The sequence below is a fragment of the Oncorhynchus tshawytscha genome, linkage group LG18 (assembly GCF_018296145.1).
Source record: "Oncorhynchus tshawytscha isolate Ot180627B linkage group LG18, Otsh_v2.0, whole genome shotgun sequence".
Taxonomy (NCBI): Eukaryota; Metazoa; Chordata; class Actinopteri; order Salmoniformes; family Salmonidae; genus Oncorhynchus; species Oncorhynchus tshawytscha.
In genome coordinates, this window is record NC_056446.1 from 37,285,482 (window position 1) to 37,307,664 (window position 22,183).

At 41.6% G+C, this 22,183-nt stretch overlaps 3 protein-coding genes across 3 annotated transcripts in view; 2 read left to right on the forward strand and 1 right to left on the reverse strand.

Moving 5' to 3' along the window:
- The first annotated feature begins 573 nt into the window (after nucleotides 1–573).
- LOC112217950 lies at nucleotides 574–18,468 on the forward strand. Its single transcript, XM_042300536.1, has 14 exons — nucleotides 574–916; nucleotides 1,685–1,781; nucleotides 1,920–2,040; nucleotides 2,227–2,362; nucleotides 4,810–4,958; nucleotides 5,303–5,446; nucleotides 5,583–5,679; nucleotides 5,806–5,943; nucleotides 6,114–6,129; nucleotides 10,299–10,533; nucleotides 12,714–12,863; nucleotides 16,635–16,747; nucleotides 17,222–17,275; nucleotides 17,534–18,468. Exons 1-14 carry the CDS (start codon nucleotides 723–725, stop codon nucleotides 17,657–17,659), a joined length of 1,770 nt encoding a protein of 589 aa, XP_042156470.1. The 5' UTR covers nucleotides 574–722; the 3' UTR covers nucleotides 17,660–18,468.
- Nucleotides 18,469–18,564: 96 nt separating this feature from the next.
- LOC112217953 (gremlin 1a, DAN family BMP antagonist) lies at nucleotides 18,565–20,455 on the forward strand. Its single transcript, XM_024378575.2, has 2 exons — nucleotides 18,565–18,731; nucleotides 18,950–20,455. The coding sequence occupies exon 2, from the start codon at nucleotides 18,951–18,953 to the stop codon at nucleotides 19,500–19,502; it is 552 nt and encodes a 183-aa protein (XP_024234343.1). The 5' UTR covers nucleotides 18,565–18,731; nucleotide 18,950; the 3' UTR covers nucleotides 19,503–20,455.
- Nucleotides 20,456–20,594: 139 nt separating this feature from the next.
- Nucleotides 20,595–22,183, reverse strand: part of LOC112217951 (formin) — a 117,584-nt gene continuing 115,995 nt past the window's right edge. The window contains 1 exon segment of the mRNA XM_042301004.1: nucleotides 20,595–21,107. Within this exon segment, the coding sequence (XP_042156938.1) occupies nucleotides 21,060–21,107 (48 nt within the window). The 3' untranslated portion in view covers nucleotides 20,595–21,059.

Sequence of the window (22,183 nt, forward strand, 5' to 3'; positions counted from 1 at the left end):
GACCAAAGCATCTGACCCCTCAGTTATATTAACTGTTGAAATTAAATCATCCACCACATCATGATAAATTATAGGTATATCTGCCAAATGAAGATGCTGGTAACAATATAACAGTTCAACACAACGACTAGTAGACCTACATCCAAATATCACACAATATTGTTTCCTTCATCAATTTACTGGCCAATACAGCAGCACCCTTAGCCAGTTGACCTTATCTGAAGTAATGTCTTAGCCAGTTGACCTTAATTGAAGTAATTTCTGTATCTGACATTGCAGCCTTCTCGAAAGGCGAGTCAAGAGTTACTGATCTCCCTTGCATCATAAAAAACTACTCAATATGATTTGTAGATCAGTCAGTCACAATTTACTCATGATACATTACGGTTTTGATGCTCTCGAACACAGCCATTGACTAGGCCAGGGCTAGGCAGGTTCGCCTGTAAGCCTAGTAAGCTCTAAGGTGATGATATAGCGCCACCTTCTGTCTGATTAATGTATTGCAACTTCCAGACAGAGGCTCTTCGTTGAAGGGTGTGTCCTCACAGTGCCACAGGTGATAATGATGCCAATAATTGCACACTAGGAACAACAAGTGACATTTCAGAGTCATCAGCAATTGTACTCTTAAAATAGTTTACCTGGAAGAAACTACTAAATAACATTTAGGACTACTCTGCTTCTCGGGTTATTTTCTCACCTGCAAAAAGAGTGACGGAAAGATGAAGATTTCAGAAAGGCCCAGTGACACGGTCCGTCTCTCTGTATTGGAACATCTCCGTGAGGTTCACGGGATAAAGCTGAAGAACTGTGGAAGGAAGAAAGAGAGGAGGTTTACAGGTGGTACCAAAGTGTTCGGCGTTCCGCTGGAGAGTTTACCGTTGTGTTACATACCTCCGTGTGGGCTGCTACCCTGGTAAGAACTAGGGTTACGAAGGTACCGCTAATTTACCTGGATTTTCTGTCATTTTGATAATTAACAAGCTACGGCAATATATCGTAAGTTTTGGTAATTTTATGCTTTAACTTGATAGAAAAACGTATTTTATAGATATATATTACACTTTAAAAAAATGTATAGCTGTGTCTATGAGTTTCTAGTAGATGTAGAATGTCCAAGGGAAAATTGCCTAATTCATGAAAAAGGCATCTAATCAACAATGACATTACATTCAATTACCTCTGCAACTCCAACTATTTACTTTTTTTCACAACTGCCACCAGTTTGACGTAAAAACATTGTCAACGAATCCATATAGACGTAGTACAATATTTAAGTGTATTTAAACACCAATGATATTCACTATATATTTAGGATCATGTTTTATATTAAAGATAATGATTTACAACTTTTCAATGTCATTGTAAAATCATCTTATTTAATATATTTTACATGTAATAAGGCCAGAGAAGGAGACAGAGATGATTACAGACACCTGTAACATAATTTGAGGTACCCAAAAGAGCCACTAGATGTCTTTTAATGGATTACATAATATCCTTGAAAGATACCAAAATTCCGGTAGTTTACGGAGTTTCCTGTAAAATACCCTCTTTTGCTACCCTAGTAAGAACAAAGTGTAGTAAGAACAAAACCCTAGGAAGAACACACAGGCTCTATTCTAACAATGTACAACTGAAGTGAGAAATAAGAATTCCTATTAATTTTACAACTTCAATGTAGCTTCCTAGTGGATGCCTGTGAGCATCTACTGGAACATGCGGGGACTGATGGCCTTTTCAGAAAATCTGGCTCTGTTGTTCGTCTGAGGACCCTTAGGGTAAGTGTGTGACTTCAACATGCACAGATTGTTGATTAAAGGATGTCAATTTAAGACTTGTTTTGTTATCTGATGGACTTTGAACTCTTTCCCCCCCTCTTTCCTCACCAAACCCCCACACCTCCAACAATATCACAGGCCAAACTAGACCACGGGGAGGCCTGTCTATCCACAGCCCTCCCCTGTGACGTGGCCAGCCTTTTGAAGCTGTTCTGTCGTGAGCTTCCAGACCCCCTGTTCCCCTCAGACCTCCACTCAGGTAGGCAGCCTAGAGGTTGGAGAAGGTCGCTGGTTTAAATCCCGGCTTTAATGGGGGAAATTATGGGCCCATACTCATAAAGTGTCTCAGAATATAATTGCTGATTTAGGCTCAGCTCCACTGAATACAGGTCCTGTGTGAAGTGAGTCTGACAATAATAGACAGCAACACGTGTTATTTCTCCAGCCCTGCTGAAGGCCCAGCTATTACCCACATTGGAGGAGAGGGCCTTGGCCACCCAGCTGCTGTCCTGCCTACTGCCTGACAGGAACTTTGCCTTCCTCAGTTACTTCTTCCACTTCCTCTCAAAGGTCTCCCACAGGTAATATGTTTGGCGATTCCATTGCTATTGTGGGGGAATAGCAGGCAACAGGGAAAGTGTACTAGACTGTTCACTCTGCTACCGTTCGGCAAATGGTTCCGAAGCATTGGCTATCGGACCAGCAGGTTCGAGACAGCTTCTACCTACCAAGCCATAAGACTGCTAAATAGACATTAGTTGTCTATCCTGCACTGACTCTATGCACACACAAGACTTACACTCATCATATGCTGCTGCTACTCTGTTCTTTATTAACTCTTAATATAATCTATCCTGATGCCTAGTCACTTTACCCTGCCTTCATGATACATATCTACCTCAAATAACTATTACCCCTGCACATTGATCGGGTACTCCCTGTATCTAACTATTACCCCTGCACATTGATCTGGTACTGGTACTCCCTGTATCTAACTATTACCCCTGCACATTGATCTGGTACTCTCTGTATATAGCTATTGCCCCTTGCACATTGATCTGGTACTCCCTGTATATAGCTATTGCCCCTTGCACATTGATCTGGTACTGGTACTCTATGTATATACAGTTGAAGTTTACATACACCTTAGCCAAATATATTTAAACTCAGTTTTTACAATTCCTGACATTTAATCCTAATAAAATGTCCCTGTCTTAGGTCAGTTAGGATCACCACTTTATTTTAAGAATGTGAAATGTCAGAATAATAGTTGAGTGACTTATTTCAGCTTTTATTTCAATCATCACATTCCCAGTGGTTCAGAAATTAACATACTCATTTGGTAGCATTGCCTTTAAATTGTTTAACTTGGGTCAAATGTTTCAGGTAGCCTTCCACAAGCTTCCCACTATGTTGGGTGAATTTTGGCCCATTCCTCCTGACAGAGCTGGTGTAACTGAGTCAGGTTTGTAGGCCTCCTTGCTCACACATGCTTTTTCAGTTCTGCCCACAGATTTTCTATAGAATTGAGGTCAGGGCTTTGTGATGGCCACTCCAATACATTGACTTTGTTGTCCTTAAGCCATTTTGCCACAACTTTGTAAGTATGCTTGGGGCATTGTCCATTTGGAAGACCCATTTGCAACCAAGCTTTAACTTTCTGACTGATGTCTTGAGCTGTTTCAATATATCCACTAAATTTTCCATCCTCATGATGCCATCTATTTTGTGAAGTGCACCAGTCCCTCCTGCAGCAATTCACCCCCACAACATGACACTGCCACCCCTGTGCTTCATGGTTGGGATGGTGTTCTTCGACTTGCAAGCCTCCCCCTTTTTCCTCCAAACATAACAATGGTCATTATGGCAAAACATTTTTTTGTTTCATCAGACCAGAGGACATTTCTCCAAAAAGTACGATCTTTGTCCCCATGTGCAGTTGCAAACCGTAGTCTGGAGTTTTTATGGCGGTTTTAGAGTAGTGGCTTCTTCCTTGCTGAGCGGCCTTTCAGGTTAATTTAATATAGGACTTGTTTTTACTGTGGATATAGATACTTTTGGACCGGCTTCCTCCAGCATCTTCACAAGGTCCTTTGCTGTTCTTCTGGGATTGATTTGCACTTTTCGCACCAAAGTACGTTCATCTCTAGGAGACAGAACGCTTCTCCTTCCTGAGTGGTATGATGGCTGTATGGTCTCATGGTGTTTCTAGTTGCGTACTATTGTTTGCACAGATGAACGTGGTACCTTCAGGCATTTGGAAATGGCTCCCAAGGATGAACCAGACTTGTTTTTGTTTCTGAGGTCTTATTTGATTTCTTTTGATTTTCCTGTGATGTCAAGCAAAGAGGCACTGAGTTTGAAGGTAGGGCTTGAAATACATCCCCAGGTACACCTCCAATTGACTCAGATGATGTCAATTAGCCAAAAAGAAGCTTCTAAAGCCATGACATAATTTTCTGGAATTTTCCGAGCTGTTTAAAGGCACAGTCAACTTAGTGTATGTAAACTTCTGACCCACTGGAATTGTGATGCAGTGAAATAATTTGTCTGTAAACAATTTTTGGAAAAATGACTTGTCATGCACAAAGTAGGTCTCCTAACAAGACTTGCCAAAACTATAGTTTAACAAGAAATTTGTGGCGTGGTTGAAAAAACGAGTTTTAATGACTCCAACCTAAGTGTATGTAAACTTCCCACTTCAACTGTAGCTATTACCCCTGCACGTTGATCTGGAACTCTCTCTTCTTCTGCATTTTATTCATCTTGAGTTTTTATTTTAACTCTCCATTGTTGGGAAGGGCTTGAAACCAAGCATTTCACAGTGAAGTCTACACCTGTAGAAAGCGACAAATAACATTTGTTTTGAAAGCTTAGCTCTAGTGCTGTACAGGTCAAGACCATTCTTTTTCAGAACTCCGTCTGAGACAATAATAATATACCATTTAGCAGATGCTTTTGATCCAAAGTGCCTTGTAGTTCCGGTTCTTATTGAGATCATCAATTGTCTTCTCTGTGTTTTTCTAAGGTGTGCAGAGAACCGGATGACCAATAGTAACCTGGCTGTGATCTTTGCCCCGAGCCTGCTTCCCCCCAGCCACGGAACAGAGGGGATGGACACACATATGAAACTCAAGGCTGTGGTCTATACCTTCATAGAGAATGTCCATTCATTTGGTATGACTCTCACACTCCTCATTCTCCACCTCGATTGCTTTTTAAAAATTTTACCTTTATTTAACAAGGCAAGTCAGTTAAGAACAAATTCTTATTTTCAATGACGGCCTAGGAACAATGGGTTAACTGCCTGTTCAGGGTCAGAACGACAGATTTGTACCTTGTCAGCTCGGGGGTTTGAAATTGCAACCTTCCGGTTACTAGTCCAACGCTTTAACCACTAGGCTACCCTGCCGCCCCGGGTAGCCCATCAGATGTAGGACGGGACTCGTATGATGATGTCATGTAGGGGGGCTCCCGATTGGCGACGCGTTCTAAGTCACTGCAAATGTCTCTGTCTATAGGTGTGGTTCCTCAGGTGATCATGGAGGGCATCCCAGGTCATGCTGAGATGTCTCCCTGCAGGAAGAGACGGACACTCAGAAAGAGCCTGGGTTTGGAGGCCTTCCCAGACATTCAGCTTTTCAGGAGCAAAACATTTTGCTCAGGTACATGTTTACAATCTATTTTTCCACATGAATTTGGGCTGTCAGATTGTATGTTTGTGCAGTATAATGACAATGTTTCAGACTTTTCATTTGAGCTTGTGATAATTTCATAATGAATTTAACTTCCTTTACCCAGAGAAACCAGGCTCAAGTCCTTCAGCTCGGTTGGCTAGATCTCCCTACACCCCAGTGAGGACAGAGAGCTCTAGAGTACAGAGCAAAACACTCAAAAGGTAAAATGTAGTTTTTGTGTGATATCCCTTTTTTTTTAACAAAGCTCAGAGAAACCCATCAAGGTAGTGTCCTGCCCCACGTAGGTGGAACTAATAAGTTTTCATTCCCTGTCCACCCCTCCTCAGAATGGATTCGGGAAACGTTGGGTGTTTTTCAGCCAAAAGGCTGAAGGGAGGTGACGGTATCTGCAGGTATCCTGGTCTGTCTGGTCTGGGAAAGCTGAACCTAAGCCCCTGGAAGAGCAGGAGACGCACCACTCTATAGTCTCATGTCAAATAGAGAGATCTCCATTCATCAGACATCAAGGCCCAGATGTCAGTTATTGTTTTGCATTGAAGATGAGAATGAAACCCTATGAATGTCACATTTTCTTTGTCTTTAGAAACTTCTGGACTTGATATGTAATTTATTTCCCTGTATATATGTCCTGTAGTCCACCTGTCCAACATGTCTGTAAAACTAAAATTTGTTTTAATAAATAGGTTTATTTTTAATTCTACTTTTGAGTCAAAGGTATGCAAATACAATTTTAGCCACATCTTAGGCTATTGCATGTCTGTCTGCTAATTTGTAAAGCACACAAGAAAACGAATATGGCACACTGATTCGCTTAATTATTAACATTGTCCGCCGACCAATGACATTCACGGAGATGCCAGTTACTTTCGGGAGCCTGGCAACAGTGGTAGGCTAATAAACTGGAGCAAGGACCGACTGCATCCTCGTTCAGCTTTACAGGCTCCTGCTCCTCGCATCCAGGATACACGGTAAGGGACGCTATATTGTAAGGTTCAGATAAATATCGTATAGGCCTTTTCGATATGTCTAACCGTAGCTTAATAATATTGAAAACATTGCATCTGTTGAATTAATATCGTTTATTGGTGTATCTAAATCTTGGGATGACTGTAGCGGACACTGTAGCAAATTTCCCTCTGACGTCGGCCTAAACGTTTGATGGCGGACCTACAACCTACATTTTGTTTTCACAGAAAAGAGGCAAACGCACATATGCCTTAATTCCACATACTGTAGGTCAATAGTTGATTTGATTATATGGCTAATTAGCCCGATGCATGCTATATACATTTATATGTATTTCCATTCTGGCAATATTTACAGATAGACAACACCGTTTTATGCGTAATTTTGGATTTATTATGGTTAGTATAGGTTATTCCCATGTCAACATTATTTAGGCATCAACAGAGATTTGGGACCACATTTTGTGTGTTATTATTTGCCTATAGGGGAAACATCAATACGGTGTATTTGTACCTGCCTCCTGTAAACCAACGGTTACATAAGGTTGTCCATACAAAACGTTTAAATATTTTTAAATAGTAATTGTAACATTTGATGAGGTAACAATGTCTATACTTGTCTCCAGTGGCCTAACGCAGCTTCACAGGGCGCAAGGTCTTTAGAAATGTTTGTGCAGAGAAATGTGTAGTTTCTCGTGCTATTTTGCTACGGAGCTGAGATTTGTTGCTGTTTTAGAGCTCGGGGATTCTCAATCTCAAATATTTGTCCTAATGTTAGACCAACGTATCAGCTGTCACACCATGTAAAGGAACAACCATACAACTGGTGTCGGACACCATAAAAAGGCTTTGTTTTTATTTTCAATTATTGTCCAAGTAATTAAAGGCATTGATTGTTTAATTCTAACATTTTGAGAGTTCAAATATGTGATATAAATCTTATTTTGTAGCATTGTGAAACGCTCCAGGGCTAATGGTATGTGTGTTCCAGATTTAAAACGTTTTGTAAAGAAAGCATCCTTTGGGTCTAGCACAGAAAATACTTATATTGTTTAAGCATATGTTGCTGAACAGTGATTACAATACTTTTTTCTCAATATTGACAAATATATTTTAAGGGGATTAGCCATCAATGACGGAGTTGACAACAGATACTCAAAACATACAAACGTTTGTAAAATATGAAAATAATTCATTTGAAAATCCCCAATAACTGTTAATCTTTTTACAGAATTGAAAAAAACACGATTTTTCATTCAAGTGGTATATACCGTAACAATTTAGCTTTTTCAATGTAGCTTTACTTCTCTGAAAACAGATACTGTGTTATATTGAATTCATCAGGCAGAATGTCAACTCAGTTTATGGTTGTGATCATGGTGATTCCAGTATTTGTTTGGTTTATAATCAGAAGTAGAGAACTTTCCAGACCATTAGTGGTCTTGTTTCACTACATGTAATGAGTACATAAGGTGTCATTATGGTATAGCTGAACCCTTGTAATTTCTGATTAATATACAGTACCTTCAGAAAGTCACTCATACCCCTTGACATATTCCACATTTTATGTTACAGCCTGTATTCAAAATGGCTGACGTATTAAAAAACATCTCCCCCATCTACACACTATCCCATAATGTCAAAGTGAAAACATGTTTTTCAGAAATGTTAGCAAATATCTCATTTACATAAGTATTCACACCCCTGAGTCAATACTTCGTAGAAGCACCTTTGGCAGTGATTACAGCTGTGAGTCTTTCTGGGAAAGAGCTTTCCACACCTCCATTGTAGAACATTTTCCCATAATTGTTTTCAAAATTCATCAAGCTCTCTCATTGGTTGTTGATCATTGCCAGACAACCATTTTCAGGTCTTGACACAGATTTAAGTCTCTCAGCCACTCAGGAATATTCACTGTCTTCTACACTGGAATTGCTTTGGTTTGGCCTCTTGGTGTGTAGATTTGGCCTCTTGGTGTGTAGATTTGGCCTTGTGTTTTAAGTTATTGTCCTGCTGAAATGTGAATTCATCTCCCAGTGTCTGGTGGAAAGAAGACTGAACCAGGTTTTCTTCTAGGATTTTGTCTGCTTAGCACCATTCTGTTTTTTTTTATCCTGAAAAACCCCTCAGTCCTTAACAATTGCAAGCATGCCCATAACATGATGCAGCCACTATGCTTGAAATATAGCTTGAAGAGTAGTACTCCGTAATGATGTATTAGATTTGCCGCAAACATAACATTTTGTGTTCAGGACAAATAGTTAATTGCTTTGCCACATTTTTCAGTGGTGCTTTGGGGCAAACAAGATGCAGGTTTTGGAATATTTTCTATGCAGGCTTCCTACTTTTCACTGTCAATTAGGTTAGTATTGTGGAGTAACTACAATGTTGTTGATCCAACCTCAGTATTCTCCTATCACAGCCATTAAACTACAACTTTTTTAGTCACCATTGGCATCATGGTGAAATCCCTTAGAGGTTTCCTTCCTCCCCGGCAACAGAGTTAGGAAGGACGCCTGAATCTTTGTAGTGGGCGTATTGATACATCATCCAAAGTGCAATGCATAGCTTCACCATGCTCAAAGGGATATTCAATGTCTGCTTTTTCTTTTTTACCAGTCTACCAATAGGTGTCCTTCTTTGAAAGGCATTTTAGCAATTTAGCTTTTCCTCAGTAGCTTTATTACTCAAACTATTTCAATGTAACATGTTTGTATCTGTCAGGCAGATTGAGTTGACAGTTTATGGTTGTGATCATGGTGATTCCAGTATTGTTTGTTTTTAAATCTATCAGAAGTAGAGAACTTTCCAGACCATTACTGGTCTTTGTGGTTGAATCTGTGTTTGACATTCACTGCTCAACTGAGGGACCATACAGATCATCATATGTGTGCAATACAGAGATGAGGTAGTCATTCAAAATTCATGTTCCACTATTACTGAACACGGAGTGAGTCCATGCAACTTTTTTAAACTTCTGAATTTATTTAGGGTTGCCATAACAACGGGGTTGAATGCTTATGGACTCAAGACATTTCAGCTTTTTAATTTTTAATTCATTTGTACAAATTTCAAAAAAAGAGAATTCCAATTTGACATAAGGTATTGTGTAGGCCAGCAACAAAAACATCTACATTTTATAAATAAATAAAAATCAGGCTGTAATACAACAAAATAGGCATGTCAAGGCATAAAGTCGACATGGAAATAAATACTATTGAAAGTATTTTCGAAATAACCAAAACACATATTTTCCCTTAAAATGATCCTAAATGAACATTTTTAAGAACCAATAATGGAAAAAAAAAATTCCACTATAAAAATAAAGTTTACCTGCCAGACAAGGATTGTCCTGACTATCAGTAATTCTTGAGCAAATTTCCTGCTATTCTACACAGTTTGCCATGAAGCTGAGAGAAACATGTTGCAGTTTTATAGCTAATTTCCTGACATGTTTATACAGTATGCCATCTGGTAAGCTTGCGTTCTATGCCAGTGCCTGCGTTAAAGCCTGCCACCTTATCCTTCAACGGAGACCTTTCTTTTAGAAGTGCCTAATTGTCCCTTTATCCACTTTATGTTTGTTTATGCATACACGTGGATATATAATGTAATGCATTATTAATCATGACCTGTACCATGTTTGACTTTGACTTTGTTCCACAATGTGGTATAAAAAGAACTATTCTAACTCCATACAGTTTTCTAATGATGGTTCCTGTCAGATGGACTTTCTTCTGATGAAATAGAATATAATTAGAAGAACACGTTTTTCAGTTTTCTCCTAACTACATTAGACACAACATATAGGCCTGTTAGACATTATAAGCAACATTGTTTTTATCTCCCTATAGCCGACACCAGAGATGGCTTCGGCAGTCAGGTTGAGTAGATCAGTGCTGCTGATTGTTCTGGTGTGTATAGCGGGGCTGGCATCGGCCCGGAGCCCCCGCACGGCGGACCAGGTATCTGAGGCCGACATTCAGCGTCTCCTACACGGCGTCATGGAGCAGCTGGGCATCGCTCGGCCCAGGGTCGAGTACCCTGCTCACCAGGCCACCAACATCGTGGGGCCACAGAGCATCCAAGGTAGGTGATTATGGTCCATGATTTCTAATAATAATGTATGGGTTAAAGGAGTGGTCTGTTATAGTCATGGATAGTAATTTCCAGTGTTATCTATTTTGTGCTTATTCTGTAGCCATTTGTTTTTGGTCAATAACCACGTTTCCAGCCAACCACTTAATGTGGATTAATTACCCAACTCATAAGAAAAAAAACTAACTTCAGGACTTATGTAAACAGCAAATGTGTCTGTAAAATGTCCACTAAACAAAATACTCAAGACAAGGTGAGATCTTTTTTTGTCAGGGAAATTGATTATGCGACAATTGCTGTGGAAATGCTTTTATGCGCAAATATTGATATGAAAACAATCATATCGTAGTAAACTTGGAGTCACGCAATGACATGTTTCGTTGTACTACCGAAGATGGATCTATTATATTGACAAGATGGTCCAGTGACTGCTCTAACAATGGAAATATAGTACATGTCCTCAAAGATGTAAGGCAGGTGGGAAGAGGGGAGATCAGGTGGGACCATTCTATCCAATGAGAGGGCAGATACGCCAGGCTCAGCTCAGTCGTTTTTCTCAAAGTTTCTGGAATGCCATGTGCTTACATCAGTACATTTGGAACAACCTAAACAATAAAAAATAAAAAACATATTTGCTCACATAAGCCTCACATAATTCGACGCTCTCATAGACATCCAGGGGTGGACTAGGACCAAAAATCGGAACTGGCATTTCTAACACAACGGCCCATTCTTTTCCTTTGTTTTCTCAAGGCCCCCATTAGTGAGATAATGATCCTTTTGTGCAACAAACCCAAGTTAGACAGGCCTACTGGGCTAAATATGGACCAGCCCATCTGGCATTTGCCCGAAATGCCAGATGGCCAGTCCACTTCTGTAGACCTCCCCACTTGGTCTGCTTATCTTGCATGGACAGATTTTGGGAGGAGTAAATTCTTTCCCTTTGCCTCTTCCTCTCTGGTACTACCACCACATGGAAGGCATGCAAAGTCTATAGGCAGATGTAAAGTTTATCATAATTTATTCCAACTTATTCCTTAACTTCATAACATATGGTGGTTAAGTCCACAGTGATGAGCTTAATGCAAATTTCCACTAAATATAGGATAGGTTATCATTTGAATGACGCTGGTGACATGATGATCGGTGCATAGCTGCAAATTGTCAAATACAAATTATCTGGGTTTAAAAAAAAAATCATATCTCATCATATCGTACCTGTCCGTTGTATCAGTGAACCGTCTATAGAGTATCCACCAACACCAGCCTGGGAAAGTTTTGTTTTGTGACAAAACCATCAGTAAAGTTGAAAATGCGATGGAAACCTGAGAACTTACCCGCAAAAGTGTCTTTTAAATGTTCACTACATCATTACGCACATCCTTTTAACAGCAACAAGTCAGTGAGATGTAAACACCACTCTGAATTAGCATATTGTTTTTTTCATGCAGATGTTAGAATATTTGCATGGAAATCTGTCACCAATTGGATGGAAACCTTCCAAATAGCTGACTAATAACAAACCTAGCAAGTGAAGTACAGTAACAACAGGACTGTAACCAACAAAATAGGTTGTCAACTTTATTATGTTAAACCTAACATTTTAGGACAGTATGAAATGGTGTACAACCATCAGTCTAGTTTGTGTATATCTGGGATGTGTCATGATTTGGCCGATGGTTACGTATTAAGAAATGTACTCTACCCTCTAAAGCAGGACATTACATATATTATATATATATATATATATTCCCTACTAGTTTTTACACCACAGGTAGTCGTGGGCCCAGTTCAAAGCCTGGGAGAAATCACTGCTATAATGAAGTTTACTTCAATGTATAAGATATTTTATATGTGATCCTGCCAAATGTTAATCAGGAGTATTAAGGCGATATATTCTGTGAGAGAGCATTTTTTTCACCAAGCCAATGGTTATAGTTCCCAGTACCATTATGGAGATTACGTTGACATTTCTGTCCTTGGGTTTCTGTTCTATGGTGATATCTAGGCTGAGTAGGTGATATTCTTTATTCTTATTACGATATTCATTTGACTTTCAAAATGCAGTAATCACATTTAAAATGTAAAAACAGTAGTAAACATGTCCTCTCTGTCTCGGGTCAATGAATAAACAATAAGGTGTCCCTGTTATGCTATGTTTCCTCCATTAGGTGGAGCTCATGAGGGACTGCAGCACCTGGGGCCCTATGGAAACATCCCCAACATCGTAGCTGAGCTGACAGGGGACAACATCCCTAAAGACTTCAGTGAGGACCATGGATACCCCGACCCTCCTAACCCCTGTCCAGTGGGAAAGACAGGTAGACTGTTACCCTCCTGTCCAATAGGAAAGACTGGTAGACAGTTACCCTCCTAACCCCTGTCCACTAGGAAAGACAGGTAGACTGTTACCCTCCTAACCCCTGTCCACTAGGAAAGACAGGTAGACTGTTACCCTCCTAACCCCTGTCCACTAGGAAAGACAGGTAGACTGTTACCCTCCTGTCCAATAGGACAGACAGGTAGACTGTTGCCCTCCTAACCCCTGTCCAATAGGAAAGACTGATAGCCAGTTACCATCCTGTCCAATAGGAAAGACTGATAGCCAGTTACCATCCTGTCCAATAGGAAAGACTGGTAGACGGTTACCCTCCTAACCCCTGTCCAATAGGAAAGACTGGTAGACGGTTACCCTCCTGTCCAATAGGAAAGACTGGTAGACAGTTACCCTCCTGTCCACTAGGAAAGACTGGTACACAGTTACCCTCCTGTCCAATAGGAAAGACTGGTACACAGTTACCCTCCTGTCCAATAGGAAAGACTGGTACAAAGTTACCCTCCTGTCCAATAGGAAAGACTGGTAGACAGTTTCCCTCCTGTCCAATAGGAAAGACTGATAGCCAGTTACCATCCTGTCCAATAGGAAAGACTGGTAGACGGTTACCCTCCTAACCCCTGTCCAATAGGAAAGACTGGTAGACGGTTACCCTCCTGTCCAATAGGAAAGACTGGTAGACAGTTACCCTCCTGTCCAATAGGAAAGACTGGTAGACAGTTACCCTCCTGTCCAATAGGAAAGACTGGTAGACAGTTACCCTCTTGTCCAATAGGAAAGGCAGGTAGACGGTTACCCTCCTGTCCAATAGGAAAGACTGGTAGACAGTTACCCCCTGTCCAATAGGAAAGACTGGTAGACAGTTACCCCCTGTCCAATAGGAAAGACTGGTAGACAGTTACCCCCTGTCCAATAGGAAAGACTGGTAGACAGTTACCCCCTGTCCAATAGGAAAGACTGGTAGACAGTTACCCCCTGTCCAATAGGAAAGACTGGTAGACGGTTACCCTCCTGTCCAATAGGAAAGACTGGTAGACAGTTACCCTCCTGTCCAATAGGAAAGACTGGTAGACAGTTACCCCCTGTCCAATAGGAAAGACTGGTAGACAGTTACCCCCTGTCCAATAGGAAAGACTGGTAGACAGTTACCCCCTGTCCAATAGGAAAGACTGGTAGACAGTTACCCCCTGTCCAATAGGAAAGACTGGTAGACAGTTACCCCCTGTCCAATAGGAAAGACTGGTAGACAGTTACCCCCTGTCATAGGAAAGACTGGTAGACAGTTACCCCCATGTCCAATAGGAAAGACTGGTAGACAGTTACCCTCCTAACCCCTGTCCCAATAGGAAAGACTGGTAGACAGTTACCCTCCTAACCCCTGTCCCAATAGGAAAGACTGGTAGACAGTTACCCTCTTGTCCAATAGGAAAGGCAGGTAGACGGTTACCCTCCTGTCCAATAGGAAAGACTGGTAGACAGTTACCCCCTGTCCAATAGGAAAGACTGGTAGACAGTTACCCCCTGTCCAATAGGAAAGACTGGTAGACAGTTACCCCCTGTCCAATAGGAAAGACTGGTAGACAGTTACCCCCTGTCCAATAGGAAAGACTGGTAGACAGTTACCCCCTGTCCAATAGGAAAGACTGGTAGACAGTTACCCCCTGTCCAATAGGAAAGACTGGTAGACAGTTACCCCCTGTCCAATAGGAAAGACTGGTAGACAGTTACCCCCTGTCCAATAGGAAAGACTGGTAGACAGTTGCCCCCTGTCCAATAGGAAAGACTGGTAGACAGTTACCCCCTGTCCAATAGGAAAGACTGGTAGACAGTTACCCCCTGTCCAATAGGAAAGACTGGTAGACAGTTACCCCCTGTCCAATAGGAAAGACTGGTAGACAGTTACCCCCTGTCCAATAGGAAAGACTGGTAGACAGTTACCCCCTGTCCAATAGGAAAGACTGGTAGACAGTTACCCCCTGTCCAATAGGAAAGACTGGTAGACAGTTACCCCCTGTCCAATAGGAAAGACTGGTAGACAGTTACCCCCTGTCCAATAGGAAAGACTGGTAGACAGTTACCCCCTGTCCAATAGGAAAGACTGGTAGACAGTTACCCCCTGTCCAATAGGAAAGACTGGTAGACAGTTACCCCCTGTCCAATAGGAAAGACTGGTAGACAGTTACCCCCTGTCCAATAGGAAAGACTGGTAGACAGTTACCCCCTGTCCAATAGGAAAGACTGGTAGACAGTTACCCCCTGTCCAATAGGAAAGACTGGTAGACAGTTACCCCCTGTCCAATAGGAAAGACTGGTAGACAGTTACCCCCTGTCCAATAGGAAAGACTGGTAGACAGTTACCCCCCTGTCCAATAGGAAAGACTGATAGACAGTTACCCCCCTGTCCAATAGGAAAGACTGGTAGACAGTTACACTCCCAACCCCTGTCCACTAGGAAAGACTGGTAGACAGTTACCCTCCTAGAAGGGCCTTGGTCACCTCCCTGACCAAGGCCCTTCACCCCCGATTGCTCAGTTTGGCTGGGCGGACAACTCTAGGAAGAGTCTCGGTGGTTCCAAACTTTTTCCATATAAGAATGATGGAGGCCACTGTGTTCTTGGGGACCTTCAATGCTGCAGAAATGTTTTGGTACACTTCTCCAGATCTGTGCCTCGACACAATCCTGTCTCGGGGCTCTACAGACAATTCCTTCGACCTCATGGCTTGGTTTTTGCTCTGACATGCACTGTCAACTGTGGGACCTTATATAGACAGTTGTGTGCCTTTCCAAATAATGTCCATTTACCATAGGTGGACTCCAATCAAGTTGTAGAAACATCTCAAGGATGATCAATTGAAACAGGATGCACCTGAGCTCAATTTCGATTCTTATAGTAATAGCGTCTGAATACTTATGTAAACAAGTTATTTCTGTTTTTAATTTTTAATTACATTTGCAAAAATGTCTAATAAGCTGTTTTTCGCCTTTTGATTATGAGGTATTGTGGGTAGATTGATGAGGGGAAAAAATGATTTAATCAATTTTCAAATAATGCTGTAAACTAACAAAATGTGGAAAAAGTCAAGGGGTCTGAATAGTTTCTGAAGGCACTGTATATGTTTCCTGATATTTCTTATATCTCTCAGATATAGGACAGACACTTCAAAACAAACTTCCTTTAGGTTTTTTGGAGGGGGGACACAGTCTGTTGTTCCATGTAGAGAAGCTGTTATTCAATGTGTTTGTATTAGAGGTCAACCTCTAGTTTGTATAGGCTAATAGCACTATGGCCAAATTATATTTTCCATCAAATGTTTTTATATTTTTCTGGGATACTTCAAGAGGTCTTGGAATTCTAAATCAAATAGCGAAATAATCCATGGTATGACCTTCTTAAAACAATTCCATAGAGCTTAGTGGACCCCCCCCCCCTCCAGACAGGGCTTAGACTACTATGGGTTAAAGCTGTACCAACAGAAAATCTCTAAATGTGTAGAATTGCAGGAAATTAGCTTGAAAATTGTAAAATGTCCTCTCCGATGTCAAGAGGCGGGCCTTAAAAATGCTCCTTCCCAGGGCCTGAGACTTAGTTTGTCTGGCCATGCACTGCCGAAGTCATAGTAAAACTCCTTGTATGCGCGACTGATTATGAGGGGGTCCCTGAGGAATTTGCTATCCCAAAAGGTTTGAGAAACCCTGTCCTATAGTATGTGGCCAATCTCTGACTCTCTGTTCTCTGCTCCCTCTTTTGTACTATAGCTGCAGATGGGTGTCTGGAAAACGCCCCGGACACAGCAGAGTTCAGCAGAGAGTTCCAGAAACATCAGCACCTGTTCGACCCCGAGCATGACTACCCTGCTCTGGCTAAGTGGGTGAGTGACTGGGGTTGGTGCTATGGTTTCTCTGGTTATGGATGTTGCCTACACCATCCCCAAATCAAAACTGACCTTAGATCAGAGTCCGGGGAAATGTCAGCCCACTCCACTAGGCTCAGGAGTGGATACAGTAAACTGACCTTAGATCAGAGTCAGGGGAAATGTCAGCCCACTCCACTAGGCTCAGAAGTGGATACAGTAAACTGACCTTAGATCAGACTCTAATCTATTGAACTAGTCCAATAGAATAGTCTATTAGGAAAAATATATTGTTTTGATTTCTACTAACTTACACTACACCCCATCTGTGGACACCAGACAAGTCAACCAGAGAAAATATATTTGTTCCCTTAGAAAAGGCTTAATCCATTTGTTTACAATGATTCGAGAAAAAAGGCCTTTTCTGTAAAAACAAAACAAAAATATATACCTATGTGTGCCCCTACTCACTTTTTGGATATTTCCTTTCAGAACAAGGAGCTGTTGTACCAGAAACTGAAGGGAGGAGCCAAAAGAAGAAAAAGGGTGGGTCTATGATTGGTTTGTTTCTTCTCTGTTTGTTTTTTTTCCTCAGAGAAAAATGTTTTGCTTTTGTAGAAATGGTCTCTGTGAATCCACATCACCACCATTGATTTGTTTTACCCCGAAGGAGATAACCCAACTTTAAACTTACATTTCTGGATGAAGTCCATGTTTCTTTATCTTCAGCACAAAGACAACTAAATATTTCCTCTCAAAACAGGAAAGTACCCATCTTACCTTCTTTTTAAAAATGTATTCCAGAGTGTCAATAACCCCTACCTGATGGGTCAGAGGCTGAACAATGTGGTGGCCAAGAAGTCTGTTCCCCACTACCCAGAAGAGGACGAAGACTATCGCACCACCACTGCAACAAAAACCACCACCTAAACACACTGTAGTTCTAACATTACTGGCCACCATGTTCACTTCACATTATCTCAAGTAGATTTAAGCAATAAGGCCCGATGGGGTGTGATATATGGCCAATATACCACGGCTAAGGGCTGTTCTTTCGCACGACACAACGTGGAGTGCCTAGCTACAGCCCTTAGCTGTGATATATTGGCCATATACCACAAACCCCCCGACGTGCCTTATTGCTATTATAAACTGGTTACCAACGTAATTGGAGCAGTAAAAATACCCGTGTTATACGGTCTGATATACCACGGCGTCAGCCAATCAGCATTCAGGGCTCGAACCACCTTGTTTATAATAAAACGTCACATCAGACAGGTTCTCTAAATGTGTTCCTTTTTCACCATGACACATCTTTGTTGACCTACGTAGCCTCCTAACAATGTTAGGTATGGTAACACAGAGGTATATTCATATGCACCACTTGTGTAAAAAAAATAAGATATTACCATCGGTTATCTTTTTTTCAATCTATCAAAATGACTGTTGCTCAGGGTGGAAAATGTAACAAGCTTATGAGTTATTTTGTGCCTGTGGTCCACTGTGGCATGCAATTCAGTAATATTAGAACAGCCTATGAAGCTGAATGTTGTCTCAATTATATATTTGATCAAACCAAAAATATGCTGTTTGTGATACAAAATATTTAATCAAGTTGTTGTGATTTAGCTTTTTAAAATGTATTTTGGCTGAAGCCATTATCTAACTCTCTTGCTGTTTTTTGGAACATTTGCTGTTAATTCTTAATAATATAAAATAAATGATTTACTCTGCAAGTTTCCCAGGTTTGAGTCCGTTTTGAATAGTGTCTATCAGAGAGGATGACAGGCGTGGGAGGGGGCGGGTACATCCTCTCACTGTACTTACATCTAAGACAGTACAGCTGGAAAGCAGTTTGTTTTGCCTCTTCCAAGAAGACATCATACAGAAATACTTCTACTTAACCAATATCTTACTTCCGCAGGGGATCCAGCAGTTTATTCCAAACACTTAAATCTTGACCAGGAGTGCTTCTGTTGTGTGGAGATTGTGTAGGACACAGGTGAGTAAATCTAGCTATTTATCATTCTTGCACTACCAAATACTCGCTATGATGAAATTATCCAATGCATCTGGTAACTGTACATTGTATAACCATGTGGAAATTAAGTATTTGGTTTGCGTAAACCTTGCATAAAAGTGATGCGTAATTTGTTCTTTATTGATTTCCACGACGGCTTTAAATATAATCCTTATATATTTTAACATTCTACATCTAAGGATGAAGAAGACCTCAACAGTATTTGCCTCGGCCATGGTGTTGGGACTACTCTTCTGTCCGCTGAGGAGCGCAGCCGTAGGTGGCTACCAGGGCGCCTCTCCGCACCCATACAAATACAACTCCAGCCCCAACGAGTCGGAACGCTTACCGCAGCAGCCACCACAGAACGGATTTGTCTCCCGCCAAATGGGGCCAGTAACGGCCGCTGACGAGGTTCTAGAATCCAGCCAAGAAGCCCTACACGTCACGGAGCGCCGGTACCTCAAACTGGACTGGTGCAAGACTCAGCCTCTGAAACAGGCGATCCACGAGGAAGGATGCCTCAGCCGCACTATAATCAATCGTTTCTGTTACGGGCAGTGTAACTCATTTTACATTCCCCGACACATCTACCAAGATGATGGGGCTTTCCAATCGTGTTCCACCTGTAAACCAAAAACATTCACTACCGTCACCTATACCCTCAACTGTCCAGGCCAGTCACCCAGCACCCAGAAGAAACGCGTCCAGCGCGTAAAGACTTGTCACTGCGCTTCCATAGACCTGGATTAGTTAAAGCCAGAAGGAATGGACCCATTTCGTATAGTCTGTGTTGATTTGCTTTCTACTGGAATAACTAAAAGGAATAGAGCGAGCGACCGAACAAAGCGTTAAATCAAACGTGCTTCCATTGCAAAAACCGAATATGCACGAGGGAGAAAATATCCAATCTTAATCCTGAAAGAAGATCAAAAGAAAACGGAAACAAGGGATGGAACTCTTCACAACCATGCAAAGAACCACTAAACGAGCAGCAATGCCAAGTCCAACAGACCCCCACCCCAGTGTAATGTATGGGACTATAACGGCTGATTTGGCATTATTGACTGGTTTAAGCACATTGTAAATGGCTTATAGCTTCGTGCTTAATACTTTTTGAATATTTCTGGCTTGCACAAATAACAGTATGTCTGTGTGGAGACCAGAATGTTTGCGCATGTATGGCATTTAAATATGGAGAAAACGCCACACAATGTGTTCAATTTGACATGTACTTGTTAACTGTTATGAGCCAAAGTGGAGAGAATAAGCATTGTTTCCTTTTTCTTAAAAAAAAAAAAAAATCTTTATTGAAATTTTTCACATTTTACAATTAGAAATAGTTCACATAAATACAAGTTTTAAACTTAGACATCAATACATTGGAGGTCATCATCACATGACATGATTTACAGATTTAATAGTTCAACTGATTTCTTTTTAGTTCTGTGTTGATTTGTAAAAAAAAAATTGTTTGTTTGAACAAAAAGTTGTTTTGAGGTCAAAATGCATCATTTCTTCCAAATGTCACTAAGTATCATTCTCAGTGGACACACTCACTTCAGGATCTCTTGAGGAGTTTGTTGTCAATGAATGTTGTCAAATCATTTAAAACCTGCATTGTTAGACGTCACTTGACGTTCATGCTATTGTATTATTTATGTACAGTATATAAAGTGGTTGGTGAATAAACTCGTATTTGTACACCTCGTTGAACTGTTTTGGGGTTGCTGGGAAGTTGTAATAACAGAGACCGATGGCAAGCTACATAGATGATTGACATCTACATTGATATAATGATTGACGGTGGAAATGTAAGGTGAAAAACATGATACAGAAAACAAACCTAAACAAATCTACACGAGAAAATGTTTACAATCTAGACACACTGTCTTGTTTCATTTCACCAGATATTTGACTGAAAAACATGTATTATTTTTTAAACATGAATGTCCTTAGGATGAGGTGGAGAATCCACCGCATTTTAAATGAATATACATTACTCCCATAAAAAAATAAACAAGAAAATAGTCATGATCCCACTATTGCCAGTAGTACCCTGTTGGTCAGTGAATCCATCTGCAGCTTCGTGACCTGTGAACCATAGTATGTGGGGTTTCCTCTAGTCTCCAGCAGGGGTCAGATGGCAGTGTTCCAGGCTTGGTGTATAAGAGGGTGGGCAGGAACAGAGACTGGTGTGATCCTGATCACCCTGTGTGGGTGGCTAAAGGGGTGGGAGAAGTCCCCACTTACCTCACAAACCAACTCGTCAGTTTTCTCATGAATTTCTTCTCTCTCCTGTTCTGTCTCTCAGCTTGTGGCCACCATGTTAGCTTCCTTCTGGCGTAGCCTGTCTTTCTGTCAGGGCAGAGGAAAGGTTTTTTGTTTTTTTTCCATTAGGGACAGTATGCAAACAGTGTCCACATACCACACTATACTGGCTTCTGAGGCCAAGTAAGGAAGTAAATAAGCCTTGTCCCAGCCAGAACGGCCCACAGGGCATGAGCCTGTCAGAGTTAGTCATGTCTGAGCCAGAACGGCCCACAGGGCATGAGCCTGTCAGAGTTAGTCATGTCTGAGCCAGAACGGCCCACAGGGCATGAGCCTGTCAGAGTTAGTCATGTCCCAGCCAGAACGGCCCACAGGGCATGAGCCTGTCAGAGTTAGTCATGTCTGAGCCAGAACGGCCCACAGGGCATGAGCCTGCCAGAGTTAGTCATGTCCCAGCCAGAACGGCCCACAGGGCATGAGCCTGCCAGAGTTAGTCATGTCCCAGCCAGAACGGCCCACAGGGCATGAGCCTGTCAGAGAGCCTTAGTCATGTCTGAGCCAGAACGGCCCACAGGGCATGAGCCTGCCAGGGCATGAGCCTGCCAGAGTTAGTCATGTCCCAGCCAGAACGGCCCACAGGGCATGAGCCTGCCAGAGTTAGTCATGTCCCAGCCAGAACGGCCCACAGGGCATGAGCCTGTCAGAGTTAGTCATGTCCCAGCCAGAACGGCCCACAGGGCATGAGCCTGTCAGAGTTAGTCATGTCCCAGCCAGAACGGCCCACAGGGCATGAGCCTATCAGAGTTAGTCATGTCTGAGCCAGAACGGCCCACAGGGCATGAGCCTGCCAGAGTTAGTCATGTCTGAGCCAGAACGGCCCACAGGGCATGAGCTTAATTCCCCTTTGAGGCCCAGTGGAATAATTATTATGATTGGAACAGTAGTTCAATAATTTAATCAAAACCAGGTTCTGGGATAGGTCAAAAAATATTATTTCCTGTTAACACTGTTTTGTTGAGTCTGAATCCAAACCAAGAAGATGGATGATGGTTTGCCTGTTTGATCCTACCTTATTTTGTAGAGCAGTGGTACTGTTGCTTTGACCCATAGGATCACACCAATAACTATGAATATAACTGTACCTCTCTCTCTCTCTGTCTCTG